Genomic DNA, 14468 nt, shown 5'->3' with positions numbered 1-14468 from the left:
GCTGGACACCGAGTAAGAAATGGGCAGTGCCAGATCTGATGACTCACTGCCCTCCAGCCTCAGGGATTCCAGGAGGCCATCTGTATGCCACTCAGTGGAGAAGGGAGGGTGAGTAACTGCCAGCTTCCAATGAGGCCTGTTTGCCTGCTCCACCCACAAACCTGTGGCAGCATACTGGCCAGGAGGAGGTTAAGTCTGGAAGGTCAAGGAGGGGGAGGGTGAAGCGCTGTGGTGTCCAGACTTCCCCCAGAGCCTGGTAAAAGCCCAGGGTGTGGGCGTCCCCAGAGGCGGGGCTCTGCGTTATGGGGTTCCAACTTGTCCCACTGAATAACACTCCCACAGGAAGGGTTTGTGTAAATAAGAAACTTTTTTTTTTTTTTTTGCTTCTCTTCTACAAATAAATTAAGAAACAAACTAGAAAATTACCCACACCCATTGTAGCCCTTGGGTGTGGGATGTGCCCTGTCCCTGCAGGGCCAAAAGGGTCCATGTTTCCCTCAAATCTCAGAGCAGTCCTGGCCCAGGCTGCAGGCAGGAGGGAAGTCGTGACCTCTTGGCAGGCTCAGTCCTGCAGCTGCCCCAAGCAGCCAGACTGTCCCTGGGGCTCGTCCAGGCCCGGGCACTGGCTGGGAGGGGAGGTGTCTGGCAGGTCTTGGCATGGAGGAGAAGAGCTGCTGCAGGGCCTCTCGGGGGAGGGGTTGGCCAAGTAGGCATTCACCAGCTGCATGATCTCTTCCACCTAAGAGAGGGCAGAGGTCAGTGTGCAACAGGGGCTGCCAGGTTCTCTTCTTTTTCTCATCCTTTCTCCAGGCTCTAGGGCTCCAGCTTCCCCACCAGGGTCCTATGTGCTCTGGCCCTGCAACCTTTCCTTCCTTATCACCACTCTCTCCTTCATTTCTTTTTTTTTTTTTTGAGACGGAGTCTCGCTGTGTCCCCCAGGTTGGAGTGCAGTGGCGCGATCTCAGCTCACTGCAAGCTCTGGGTTCACGCCATTCTCCTGCCTCAGCCTCCTGAGTAGCTGGGACTACAGGCGCCTGCCAACACGCCCGGCTAATTTTTTGTATTTTTAGTAGAAACGGGGTTTCACCGTGTTAGCCAAGATGGTCTCGATCGCCTGACCTCGTGATCCGCCCGTCTCGGCCTCCCAAAGTGCTGGGATTACAGGCGTGAGCCACCGCGGCCGGCCTCTCTCCTTCATTTCTATGTGCCAGTTATACTTGGTTCTTTCTGCTCTTCTAACATTTTTTGTTGTTGTTGTTGTTGTTGAGACGGAGTCTTGCTCTGTTGCCAGGCTGAAGTGCCTCAGCTCACTGCAACCTCCGCCTGCCGGGTTCAAGCAATTCTCCTACCTCAGCTTCCCGAGTAGCTGGGACTATAGGTGTGCGCCACCAGCCCCAGCTAATTTGTATTTTTAGTAGAGATGGGGTTTCGCCATGTTGGTCAGGATGGTCTCGATCTCCTGACCTCGTGATCTGCCCGCCTCGGCCTCCCAAAGTGCTGGGATTACAGGCATGAGCCACTGCACCCGGCCGCCTTGCAATTCTTTCTACCTGGAATGCTGTTCTCCCAGGTCTTCCCTGGCTAGCTTAAATGGCACCCTTTTTGAGAACCCTTCCCTGGCTTCCTGTCACATCACTCTTTCCTTTGTAGCATTTCTCACTGTCTTCATAGCCTGGGATTCCTTGTTTATTGTCTGACTCCACTCTAGTGTAAGCTCCTTCAGCTTGTCTGTGATCACTGCTGGATCCCCAGTGCTTAGAGCTCTACCTGGCCCAGGTTTGGTGTTCTGTAAATGCTTCCTGACATCGCTTCCCTTCTCTCCTCCTCCCACAACTCCTCTTCTCACTCACCTGGGGGCTCTGCAGGAGGAGCTGGCTCTCTCCCACCCTCAAGGCCAGGGTGTGGGGGCCCATTAGCTGGCAGGCGGCCACATGGCCATAGCTGACACTGTGGATGGGCTCTGTCTCCCCTGGCCGGGAGAGGGACATGGCCTTGGCTCCCAAGCCCAGGCACAGCTTCTGTGGAGCACCCCCACCAGGCTCCTGCAGACAGAGGGGCAGAGTCAGGGTGGAAGGAGGAGCCCAGCGTTATTTTTGGTAGGGGGAGATGGGTGTCTGTGAGCAGGAGTATCCTGATCCCCCTATGATTCACAGCACGTGTGTGGAGGGGGGCTGAGGCTCCAGGGATGTGAGGGCCCAAGGGCTAGTGACTCCTGGGGTTTGAGATGGGTAGCTGTTCTGGATGTGGGGAATTACGTGACCCTCCGTGGGACCTGTGGCTCTGGGGCAAAGGTGTGGGGCTTGGGCCGCCAGAGTCCCCTTCTCCCTTCTCCCCCTCACCGTGCTCAGCTCCAGAACGTCATACCGAGCAGCGCCGAACCCCGGACACTGCGCCGCCAGGGCCAGGTAGGCGGCCATGGCCTCAGCTCGGCCCATGCCCCGTAGCCGCTTCCAGCCGCCCAGCACGGCAGCTGCCGTGCCGGCGCCGCCTCCTCCCTCGCGGGCAATGCTTCCCGCAGTGCGGCCGGCCCCGCCGCGCCGGGCCCGCTCCGCCCGCCTCTTGGCCAGGCCCGGGCTCCAGAGCGCCCCGGCCAGCAGGGCAGCGGAAGGGGGCGGCCTGGGTGTCGGGCGGGGCGGGTCTTCGCGCGGCGGGGCCGGGGGCGGGAGCAGGCGGTCCAGGCGGGGCAGGGGCACCCGCGGAGAGAAGTCCCGATGCAGGCTCTGCAGGCGCAGCGCCGCCAGGGCGCGCAGCGTGTCGTCGGGTGGGGGCGGCCGGCCCCGCAGCAGCAGAGCGTGAGCCTGCAGGGGAGGCACCCGGCGTCAGTGTACGAGCGGCGGCGGAACCGTCGCGAAAACGCCTCGCGGAATCTGAGCAGGTCTAGGTTCCAATCAAGCCTCCCGCGGGGCTGCCATAGTGATGAAATGAGACGGCCTAGAAAACCAGGGGTTCAGGCTTGGGGGTCTGTTTGGAGGCGTGAACGCTGGAGAGCCTCACCTGCTCAAAGAGGAAAGGCAGTTCGTGACCGTCTGGGGACAGCCCCTCAGGGTGCAGAGGTCCGTGAAGACGCAGACATAGTCTCCACCCGGAGTCGGGCGAGTCCTCCAACCCAGCTTCCTCCGCGGCCAAGCTGCAGAAGAGGAGCGGACGAAGCGCTAGGGAGAAGCCGGACCCCTACGGCGAGGGCAGCTTCGGGTGGGGGCGGGGCCATGTGTTTGGGGCGGGGCCTGGGCGGAGCCGACTGCGGAGGTGATGCTGCAGTCGGACTGCAAACCTGCGGCGGGCAGGTCCATCTGTAAACCAGCGAACACCACAGCGCAGGGCCAGGGGCAAGCGCTGGATAATGTCCGCTTAGAGACTGACCTCATCTGAGAAGTGGATGGGCTAATAGAGAGCAGGGCTGGGGCTGGACATTTACTTCTCAAACCTGGTGAGCACGTCGGCCACGAGAGTCCCCCCAGCCAGGGCTCGCTCCTGGGCCCCTCGCTGCTCGTACAGCGCGAATGCGTTGCGGCTCCGGGCCAAGCCCAGCCGCCCCACCAGCTCTCGAGCCACCTAGAAGAGGAGGGTGAGGGGAAAGTTAGACCACTCAGAGGTCTTGCCAGGATTCTGGGAGGGGTTGATTCAATTGGAAGGGGTCTCTTAGTCCTGTCACCACCACTCCCTCCCTTACCAAAATAATCTAGACTCGGGGCAAACCTAGGGTCCAGGAAGCGGGAGAAACAGGCGTGAGAAGCTGGCAGGGTGGGTTGGAGGTCATGGGGCCTTTCTCTGGCCTCACCTCCCCCGCCGTGGTGTGGGAGTCGATGGCCACAGCACAGGCACCAGCCCCCGGACAGTGCACGGTACACAGCAGCTCCCGCCGTTGGCTCAACGCGGAAATCTCCGCCAGCGAGGGCACCAGCTCTCTGCCGCGCGTCCGGCCCAGCGCTTTCCGGATGAAGCGAGCATATTCCGCCAGTTCCGAGTCCGGGAGTGCCTGCTCGGTCCTGGGTTAGGAGGAACCCAGGGATCAATACTCCAAGGGCTTTCTTCTCCCCTTCCCTCTTGCCTGCTTCTGTTATAGTTTATTTTATCTAGCCGATTTCCTCCCCGCAACTCAAGTTCTTTGAAGGCTCTTCTAAATCTCTCCCCAGTGCTTTGCATAGAGCTGAATTACTTTTCAAGTCCCCTGGCAGCTTTCTCCCAACTGCCTCCACCACTTCCAAAAGTCTTCGTGATCTTCCTTCGGCCTGAAATCGAAATCCAGCCACTTTACTACATTTTCCTAAGCCCTGGCGCTGGCCTGCATCAGCTGGAGGAAAAGCAGCCTTTTCATAACTCCTCAGCCCAAGGGGGGCGTTTTATTGTAATTCATCCGCTCACAACTGCGATAGGATCTTGTATCTCCCACAAAGGCACTGTATGTATTACTCGGTTCTTTACCTACCAAGTCTTTTGCAAAAGACCTTTCATTCTCTCCCAGCCCGGTAGCTCCTCGCCTAGGCCGTAACCCCCGCCTCGCCCCTCTCACCTCTCCAAGTGCCCCAGGAGGTGCCCCCGCACAGCTCCCCCAGGTCGGAAGGTGCAGCTCATGCAGGTGAGGAGTTGCCAGTACCGCAGGGCCGCAGGGTCTTGGGTAGCCGGGAGCCCGGGGGGACCTGCAGGGCCCGAGGTCTGCTTAGCCAGCTGCAGGAAGAGTTCATCCCGGAGCGCGGGCAAGTCCCGGCAGGTTTGGAGCACACCCTGCATCAAGGGCCCGGGGCGCCGCGCCCCCTCCAGCGCCTGCAGCGCCAAGAACAGCCGCACCGCCTCCTCGCGCAGGGGTGCATAGCCCGGACCTGTGGGAGGGTGGGGGCGGAGGGACGGTTTGGAGAGGGGACACAGAGCTGCGCCCTGGGAGGAAGGCATGAACCAGGGGAAGGTCAGAGGGAATATAAGGGGATGGGGTGGCAGGGAGGGGAGGGTACGAACGACAGGAAGAGTGAAGGGAAAGCAGTGGTCCCACGGAGCCAGACTCTCAACCTCTGCCTCCCAGGAATCCCCTTCCCAATCCCACTAAGCCTGGATTTGGACTTAGGGAGACGGACGGCCGGGAAGGGCTGTAGATTCACACCCCAGATTCTGTAACTCCATACTGAGGCTCACCACCATAGGTCAGAAAACAGGCTGGACTAGGAGTCAGAAAACCGGGGTTCCTCTCCCAGCACCCTTTAATCCTCTAACTTTAGGACCTGGGCCAGTCACTACACCGTTTAGGGAGAAGTACAGTTGGATGAGGCCAGCACGTTCTACAAAAGTGGTAGCTTTTCTACCACTTGTAAAGGTAATATGGCATAGTCTCAAGAGGATAGTGAAAAAATAGGGGAGTGTACAAACTCCTGAAGGAACATCAGTAGTCAGAATGAGACCCATAGAGAAGGTGGCCAAAGGGGGCCCTTTTGTGTGTGCTGGCTTCCTCCCCTCCACCCTGGCCAGCTTCCAGTTTCACCTTCATCCTTCGAAAAGTGAGGAGCTGGCAGGTCCATGAAGGATGCTTAGATCCCTGCCAGTTAAGGGATTCAGATTCTTACCTCTGAACCACCCCATCCCATCCAGGGGACTTGGGCCATGGGACCACTCACCTGGGGCGCTGACTCCATAGGGCAGGGGCAGGAGTGGGGCATACAAGGCTCCACTAGTGTGTCTCAGAATCGGGTTCCTCAGGTAAATGAGGGCAACGGCCTCTGGGTCCCCGCAACTTTCCTAGGGGGCCAGGAAGAGGGTCACCTTGATGGGGAAGGGAGTTCCTCACAACCCCAGAAAGCTTTGGGGTCCACCACTCTCCTGGCTCTCCCTGGTGTGTACCTGTATGTCCCTGAGCAGTAGCTGGGTGGGGGTCTCCAGGGGTGCCTTGGAGGCGATCACTTCCCGCAATGCCACCCCCCAGCGCTCAGCCTCTGCCTGGCGTGGGGAGCAGAGGCGGACACTGTGTTTCCGACCAGACACAGTCACTGACCACAGACCTGGGGAAAAGAGAGGCCAGGGAGGGCCATTAGGGTCTGCCGGGGGCCCTGCCCAGGAAGGTAGGAGAGTCCCCAGGAGGTCTCACCTGTCTCCTTACGCCTGCGCTCTGGGCCGGTCACCGAGCACAGGCTGGTGAGCACGAGGCTCCCGAGACGCCGCGCCCCTTTCCCGCTGCTGCTGAACTGATCCAGGGAGTCCCGCGTGAGCACAAACCAGGCTCGGCGCGGGGGCAGCCAGGGCCGCGCCCCTCCTCCGCGAGGCTCCCGGTACAGCCAACCTGGGGGCCGGAGAGGGAGGGAAGGGACATCAGTAGAGACATTAATCCCTAGGGGGTTGGGATTGGGGGCCTCCAGAGTGCACTGAGGGGGGTCTCTACCTTTCACAACGATGTCCGGGTCGTCCTCCGGCAGCCCTTTCTCCGGGATGAGGCTCCAAGTCTCCTCCCAGCTCTGCAGCCTGGGCCAGAGGGGAGGGAGGGTTGGGCCTCCACTCTGCCTCTAGGGGGCTCCTCTGTAGGGGCTCCCCAGACCGCACGGGTGTCTGCTCCCAAGCTGGGCACCCCTCCCCCAGGCTGTGGGAACCGCTGGGCCATTCTGACCTCGAACCAGAAATAGCCCCGACCCCCCTCTTTCTCCCCGCGCCCCCAGCCGGACCGCCCCCCGGGACCCCAGCCAAACCACAGCGTCCGGCATAGGGCCTCTCCCTTATTGCACAACCGCTAGGGGAGACAGAGAGGATGGGGGTCCCGGGAACATGCTGGGGTCGCCAGACTATGGGACGTAGGGGCGTAGCTCACCTGTTGGAGACAGGCCCGCTCCTCACTGGCTGAGTCAGCGTCACTTCCAGGGGACCCTGGGGAGACAGGCGGGGAAGCCCTCAGGGTCAGAGCCCTTCCTGCGCAAGGTTCGTGCCTTCTGCCCTCAGGACAGGGCTGCTCAGGGGATTGAGGAAGGAGTCACAGAGTGGGGTCGTGACTAGGGTGGAGCACGCTGGAGCCGCTGGGCTCGCCCCTCCCGCCGGTCTCAACAGGACAAGCTCTTCAGGACAGCAGGAGCTAAGGAGCCAAGGCTCCTCTCAGTTACCCTTTGAAAATACAATCAGGGGTAGGGTAGGGTGGAAAGAGCACTGGGCAGAGAGTCAGGAGACCTGGGTTCCAATTCCCGCCCCACCACTAACTCACTGTGGAACCTTGGGCAAGTCTCTTCCCGTCTCCGGGCCTTAGTTTCCCCATCTTTGAAACAGGAGAGGTGAGCTCGTTCTGCCAGGCTCCAAGGCACCCTCTCCTCCTCATTTTACCTTCTTCCACACTGCCTCCCTGGCCAAGGCAGGACAGGTGGTAGGCACAGAGGTGAATGAAGGGCAGAGGGACCCTTTCAGTATAGGGCTTTCTCCAAAAGCGTCTTACATTCTCCCATAGACACTCCTGAGACTCAACGGTGAGCAGAGACCCTGCCCCTTTGCTGGGGCTTAGGAAGGGCGGGCCAGACTGAGGAATGGCACACCCTCTGGAGGCAGGTGTAGTTCAGGGTTTTGCCCTCCCCCTCCCCCTCCTCCTCCCTTCCCCGTGTCCTGGAACTTCAACTGTAGACTGGGGTCTGAGAGAGGCCACAAACCCAACCCGGAGGCCAGTCAGGCGGGAACCGTGCCATCCTCACATTGCTCCCAAACTGCTAGAGCCAAGAGGGGGAGGTGGGGGAGGGGGCCAGGGACACCTGTCCCCAGGCTCAGGGAAGGGGGGAGTTGAGGTGGAGCATGAGGGAGGCAATGGCCTGGTAAAGCCGACCCTGCCCAAGCTGGAAGCTTGGGGACGCCTGGGTCCTGCGCCCTTCCTACGTGAACCTCCACCTATTTTCTGGAAGGTCTGAGTGGGGCTGTCAGCCACACCACATGTGGCAGGTACTGACCACCCTCTTAGGCTAACTCCCCTAATCGCAGTGCCCTGCTTCCCTCCCTCCCCCCCCCTCTATATTTATCCACCCTCCGCCTCCGCCAGGTGCTGGCGCCGGCCCCGGCGGCGCAGCCCGCCCCACCCGGGCACCGAGCCACTGGGCCTGCTGGGGACCCCTGCGCGGGGGATGGGAGCCTGACCCGGGCCACAGCACACGGGAGTCTGGCCGCCAGTATGCAGGAGGGATGGGGGAGGAGACGTCAAGGGATGGAGGTCTCCCACACCAATCGTGCCTCCGTTTCCCCACGGGGAGATTCGACAAAACCAGGCAGCAGCCCAGTGTCCCTCACCATCCATCCCCTCAGGGGTTTCCCAGGAGCCTCACCCGGGAAAGCCGAGAGTTCTGTCCTGAGTGGCAGGGTAATGAGGAGGGGTCCTCAAAGAGCTCCCACCTCCCTCTCCGTGGGGTCCCCGCCACAGACCCCAATCCTGGGATGACTTCTCCCCCTCGTCCAGGTCTCCGCAGCAGGAGCTCTCGCATCTGGCCTCCGCACTTGCGAACTGGGAGCGGAGGGGGACCCAGGCGTTCGAGCCGCCCAGCCGGCCTCGCCACATTCCTCGGCGCTGGCGGAGGCGGAAGGAGACGGGATGGGACGCGGGCCCAGCGGGGAAGGGAGAGGCAGGGCCAGGTCGGGCCACGCGTGACGCCTCCCCTGCCTCAGGGCCCCCAGCAGGTGGACAGCGCCCAGCCTGCAGCGGGAGGCCCACAGGCACATCCCGAGTAGGGCTGCTGCTCCGAGAGCTCCCGGGGGCTTTGGCCCCCAGGCAAAAAACTCTCCCTCATCCCTAGTTCGCCAAGCGCGCAGCGTGTGGCTGGAGGCTGGAGCGGATCAGCGTGACGGCCGGTTACAGCGAGAGTGATTGAGACGAGGCTCCGAACCCCCGGGACTTACCCTCCCGCCGCCCGCTGGACTCGGGGTCCGCAGCTCAAAGGTTTCCTCGTCCTCGTCCTCGTCCCCGTCCCCGCTAAGCTCGCCGTCCCCGTAGTCCCGGTGCAGAAGGGTGAAGCCTCGACGGCAGCAGAGAAGCCACCATAGTCCCCCGGGGAGAGGCATCCGGGCGAGGAGCTGGGGATGGGGGCGCGGGCAGCCGCAGCCGAGCAGCAGGGGGTCGGAGGAACTGGCGGGGCTCCGACCCGAGCAGGGGAAAGATGAGGTGGGAGGAGCAGAAGGGAGAAGAGGACAGGGAGGAGGCAGTGTCCTGGGCTGGGGTGCAAGGGGACGCTAGCCAGACGCTGAGGGGGGCTCAGTGTCTGGGCCCCCGGAGGGGGGAGGGGGAAAAGAGTCCAGGGCCCCGGGAGAGGAGGGAGCAATGTCCGGAGCTGGGAAGTAGTGTCCGTTGGAGTGTCCAGCCCTGTGGGGGGCAGTGTCCGGTGCAGCGTCCGAGGTGGGCAGTTGTCCAAGCTCCAGGGAGGGTCGTGTCCGGTAGGGCGTCCGGTGGCCGGGGCCCGGGCCGCGCGCGCTGCGCTCCCTGCAGCCCCGGGACTGGCGCGCTGGGGGCGCGAGCACAGAGCTGGGACCCCGCCCCCCCGGCCCCCTCCCTCCCGGGGGCCCCCCCTTCTCTCTTCTTTCTCTCCTCCCTTCTTTACTAGGCAGGGTCCAGGTTTCGTCACAGTGTCCTCTGTCCAATCCCTGTGCCTGGCGCCGGGCGCTGCCACCAATCAGACGGCTGAAACCGCGTTGGGTTGCATCATGTGCCCCTGGCTTGGTGACAGCGGGGAGGGGCGGGGAAACACGGAGGGAGGGGACGAGGCTATGTTAGCCACGCCCCAGTCTCTGAGGTCGGACGCGGGGTGCTAGTGACGTCACGGAAGCCCGCCTTCAGGCTCTTGTTTTAACTCTTGGCTCACCAGCCAACAAATTAAAAACCCTGTTGAGGAGTTTTGGCACAGGACAGAGGAAAACCCAACTGCCGCTCTCTGAACCCCTGTCTCGTCTCAGTGTCCCTGAGAAAGGGAAACGCCTTGGTTACTAAGAGGATGTCCAGACCTGCGAGGACACAGCTCTGGAGGTGGCCCTCCACGTCTGGGGAGAAGGAGTCCAGTTTCTCGAGTTTCTCAGTCTGATTCAGCTCTCCCCCACCCTTTTTTTTTTCTTCCAGACAGGGTCTCGCTGTCTTGCCCAGGCTGGGATGCGGTGGAGCCATTATAGCTTACTACAGCCTCGAACTCCTCGGCTCAAGGGATCCTCCCACCTCAGCCTCTCCAGGAGCTGGGACTACAGGCGTACACCACCATGCCTGGCTAATTTTTTAAATTTATTTTTTGTAGAAATGGAGTCTCACTATGTTGCCCAGGCTGGTCTCGAACTCCTGGGCTCAAGCGATCCGCCCAGCTTGGCTTCCCAAAGTGCTGGGATTACAGGTATGGGCCACTGCACTCGGCCTCACCTCCTTTTCGAGGTGAAGGAGTTGAGGCAGGCACTCTGGGAAGGTGCAGACCTAGGCCGGAAATAAAATCGAATATAGAGCTCACAGCTCACCGAACTCAGCTGGGGAGACTGACTTGGATTCTAAGGAATTCTGTGGTCTCCGAATAGAGTGGAGGCCTCTTAGGGCTAATATCCTGCGGTTCTGTATAGGAAGGGGTTAACTCAGGCGCTAGGCGGCCGGGGCGGGGCCGCGGCCTCCGCGGGCGCGCGCGCGCGTTGCTGACTCAGCGGCGATTCCCGAGATCTCGGATGGAGGGTTCCAGGTCGGTCCCCAGTGGCTGGCGTGTGGGACCCTTTGAGGATCGGCGCCGTCTCCGGGCCTTCCCTGGATCCTGGCCCCTAGAGGCCGTGGGGGACCCCTTTTCGCCGCTGCTGCCGGAGGCTCTGAGGACTGCTAGCCTGGGCAGGGCTGGGCTGGGCTGGGCGGGGAAGGGCGGGACGGGCGGGGCCGTCAGGCCAGCACCTCCCTTGAGACCTCCTCACCACGCCCCGCCCTTCTCGACCCTAGACTCCAGGCTGGAGCGGTGGGGACAGCTTTGCTGACCGATATTAAACCGCGAGAACTGTCGCACGTGAACACCATCCTGCCCGTTGTGATTGTGTAAAACAAAGACCAGGAATCAATGCGAGCGTGTCTAGGAGGCCATCTCGGCCGTGGCCTCTCTCCAGATGAGAGTGGCCTGTACTGAGAGGTTACCTAGGAATGGAAATACCACAACCATCTTCCAGGTCTGGATCCCAGGCCCTTGCCTGCAGAGAAGTTTTTTCCCATATCCAACCTCTCTCTTTCCGGCCAGCTCAGTGCATTTCCTCTGACCCAGTCCCCAGAGAAGATGGAGAACAGCAAATAACCCTCACCCCCACCACACCCATGATAACTACTCTGGAAATCTGCAGATTGCAATCCCTCCTAGGTTTTTCTTCAAGGTGGAAAAACTTCAACTCAACTTTTACAATTAATGTTTTCATTTTTTCTTTCCATCACAGACACCAGGAAGGGATTGTAAAGTGGTAATGAAATCCAAACGCCCACCAAAAACGGGAATCCCCTGCCCCTCCCCCTCCCCCCACACCACGCAAAGGCCCACAGCGTCCCCGACAGTTTGAACATTCCAATAGCGGGAACTCAGTATTTGCTAAGGCAGCCATTACTGGAGAGCGCTCTGGTTGTTAGAAAGCTCTTCCTTACAGTATTGCAAGAGGAACCACCGCCCCTCCTTGCCTGGCAGCTTTCCCACCTCACCTCTGTTGGCTGAGGCCAGGTGACGGTGGAGGGGGTGTCAGTGGCTAGAGCTTTAGCAGACTCAGCAGCCCCCCACCCCCACCCAGGCCCTCAGCGTCTTCCACTCAGAGAGCCAAGCGCGGGGCGGGGCGGGGCGGAGCGGGGGGGGGGGGCGGGGGCGGGGTGTTAACCCACCGGTTCTGCCCTGCCACAAATCACTTCCAAGTCGGTGACTCAAAAATAGTAACAGTTGTTGGGTTGCATCTCATTTCCATGTTATCAATTTAATGTGGCAAGGCACAGAGGTAGTCCCTTTAGGTCCCTGCCTATTTCTCAGTGTTCCCCCACCTACTCCCCTTTCCCACGACCGTCAGCCTGCCCCCTCCTCTAGATTCGCAGCCCTAGTTGTCCCAGGAGAGACTGTGGGTCTCCGTGGGAGCTGAGCAGGAAGAAAGGCGGGGCCGGCGGGGGCAGCCGCGGCGGGGTTGAGGCCCTGAGGGGCAGCTCCCACCCTGTAGCAGCCTCCGCAGGTCCTGGCGGAAGCGCAGGCCCAGGAAGGCGTAGAGCACGGGATTGAGGCCACAGCGGGCGAGGGCCAAGCCGCTGGTCACCAGCAGTGCGACATCCTTGCGTTTGCTGGCAGGGCAGCTCCGCTCGCGCGCAGCCAGTAGATCGGCCGTATCCAGCAGCAGGGCGAGGCTGTAGGGCAGCTGCAGCACCACGAAGGCCGCCACCAGAGCCACCACGACGCGCAGCGCACGCCGGCGCTCGGGCCCCCTGGCGGCCAGCAGCGTGCGGCCCAGAAGCGCGTAGCAGGCTACCATGACGCCCAGCGGCAGCGCGAAGCCCAGGGCCACCTGCGCCACGGCGCTCGCCCCCTTCACCGTCTGCGTGAGGCCCTCGGGGAAGATGAGGCGACAGCGTCGTTGGCCTTCCCGCTGCCCATCCTGGCTGAAGAGGAGCGCAGGCAGCGCCAGGAGCAGTGACAGCAGCCACACGATGACGGAGACCAAGTGTGCGCGGCCGGGAGTGGAGGGCCGCGGCCCGGCTGGGAGCGCTCGCGCGATGGCCACGTAGCGGTCGGCGCTGATACAGGCTAGGAAGAGAAAGCCGGCGTGGAAGGAGGCCGAGTAGAGGCCAGAGATGGTGCGGCAGGTGGCACTTCCCAGACTCCAGCCCTGAAGAGCCCCTGCTGCCGCGAAGGGCAGAGTCAGGGCCAGCAAGAGGTCGGCCAGGGCCAGCTGGAGCAGGTGGGCAGAGGTGGGCGAGCGCGCTGCGCGTCGGGCTGCCAGGTGGGTGGCCAGGACCAGGCCATTGCCGGCCAGACCCAGCGCAGCCACGGTCAGGGAGACACTGGGTTGGAAGGCCCGGCTGAAGGCCTGGACATCGGCCTTGTAGCAAAGCTCCGGCAGTGGCTCAGCCGAGTATGCGTCCTCTTCATCCCCAGAGTAATGGCCCCAGGAAACCTGGGAGGGTCAAATGAGAGGCGGGATCTTATGAGACACATCTGACCACACAACTCCCCCGCCCACACTTGCCTTCCAAGCTGAGAGCTCCTGTGTGGCCAGATGTAACAGTACACGGGGAGACATAAACTCTTCTCCAGACTCTTCCTAGCACACCTTCAGCAGGCCTTGGCTTCCCTTGCACCCCTCCTACCTCTGCTTCCAGCTTCCTGGGTGACCTTGAGCAAGACACTTGCTCTTTCTAGACCTCAGTTACCTAACCTGTAATGTTGAGATTATAAATCCTGACCCGCCCACCTCTCAAGGTTTGCTGTGAAGATGGCAATATGGAAAATAATGGATGGGGAGAACCTGTGTTCTCCAAAGGCCATAATACAAAGTTTGTATTATTATTATTATTTATTATTATTATTTTTGGAGACAGGGTCTTGCTCTGTCGCCTAGGCTGGAGTGCAGTGGCACGATCTCGGCTCATTGCAACCTCCGCCTCCGGGTTCAAGAGATTCTCCTGCCTCAGCCTCCCGAGTAGCTGGGACTACAGGCGCCCACCACCACGCCCAGCTAATTTTTGTATTTTTAGTAGAGATGGGGGTTTCACCATGTTGGCCAGGCTGGTCTCGAACTCCTGACCTCAGGTGATCCGCCCACCTTGGCCTCCCAAAGTACTGGGATTACAGGCCTGAGCTACTGCGCCCAGCCCAAAGTTTGTATTATTAATAAATCCGACAGCTTCAGTTCCCTTTGCAGCGCCCTCTCCTGGAAGGATGCCCATATGCAGGCTTTGCCTCAGACCTGAGCCCTTGACTCCAACCTCCGCCTGGAGTGGGTTTTGTTTCTCTTCTTTCCCTTCCATACCCACCTTCCCTGTACCTCCAATACCAGCACACTGAACCACTCATGCCAAGGGGGTCTCCAGGGTTGGGACTCAGGTTTTCAGGGCCAAGGTGGGACCCTGGACTTCTAGGTTCAACCCGCCTTTCCCCTCAGCCCTAGTCCCTGTCCCACAACCCCAGCCTCACACCACCAGCCCATTTATCTGGAGGACCCCTAGTCTGAGACAGCTCCAAGAATCCCGAATAAGCCATAGGATGGCAGAGGCCCATTGCCAGGTGGGGAATCCCATTCCTTCCCTGTCTCCTCCCTCTCTGTAACCCTTCTCCCCCTCCCTGCCCCCACTCCCACCTGCTCTGTGGCCTCCGTCCCCATCTCTGGCTACACAGGTTTCTGAGGTATAGCCACAGGGGGTAGAAGTTAAACTACTAGCGGGACAGGAAGGAAGAGGCGGGGAGAGGGGCCGAGAGGGAGGTGGGGATTAGGGTCTACGGGGTCACTTTCCCATTCCACCTCCTCCAAAAGACTTCACTCTCTTGTGCAGGATCTGGATTTTACGAAAAAAAAAAAAAAGAAGAAGAAAGGAAGGA

The 14468-nt window shown here is 60.9% G+C and overlaps 2 protein-coding genes across 6 annotated transcripts; both read right to left on the bottom strand.

Annotated features, from left to right (window-relative positions):
- Nucleotides 1–348: 348 nt before the first annotated feature.
- PLEKHH3 (pleckstrin homology, MyTH4 and FERM domain containing H3) lies at nt 349–9462 on the bottom strand. Of its 5 annotated transcripts, XM_055388076.2 has the most exons (14): nt 8824–8962; nt 8256–8494; nt 6779–6834; nt 6359–6438; nt 6068–6259; nt 5824–5981; nt 5601–5721; nt 4511–4817; nt 3779–3986; nt 3416–3552; nt 2995–3127; nt 2340–2798; nt 1851–2042; nt 349–739 (listed from the first exon to the last, which is right to left on the bottom strand). In XM_055388076.2, exons 2-14 carry the CDS (start codon nt 8409–8411, stop codon nt 563–565), a joined length of 2376 nt encoding a protein of 791 aa, XP_055244051.1. In that variant the 5' UTR covers nt 8412–8494; nt 8824–8962; the 3' UTR covers nt 349–562. The 5 variants fall into 5 exon arrangements, with proteins under 5 accessions (XP_055244051.1, XP_004041674.3, XP_030867437.2 ...); XM_004041626.5 differs by lacking the exon at nt 8256–8494 and having other exon boundaries at nt 8824–9416; XM_031011577.3 differs by lacking the exon at nt 8256–8494 and having other exon boundaries at nt 3425–3552; nt 8824–9416.
- A 651-nt stretch (nt 9463–10113) lies between these two features.
- CCR10 (C-C motif chemokine receptor 10) lies at nt 10114–14420 on the bottom strand. Its single transcript, XM_019026755.3, has 2 exons — nt 14230–14420; nt 10114–13047 (listed from the first exon to the last, which is right to left on the bottom strand). Exons 1-2 carry the CDS (start codon nt 14251–14253, stop codon nt 11983–11985), a joined length of 1089 nt encoding a protein of 362 aa, XP_018882300.2. The 5' UTR covers nt 14254–14420; the 3' UTR covers nt 10114–11982.
- Nucleotides 14421–14468: the final 48 nt, after the last annotated feature.

Source organism: Gorilla gorilla, chromosome 4, assembly GCF_029281585.2.
Source record: "Gorilla gorilla gorilla isolate KB3781 chromosome 4, NHGRI_mGorGor1-v2.1_pri, whole genome shotgun sequence".
In the NCBI taxonomy this organism is placed as follows: Eukaryota; Metazoa; Chordata; class Mammalia; order Primates; family Hominidae; genus Gorilla; species Gorilla gorilla.
Note: the sequence above shows the minus strand (reverse complement) of the source record. Positions and strands in the feature narration are given on the sequence as shown.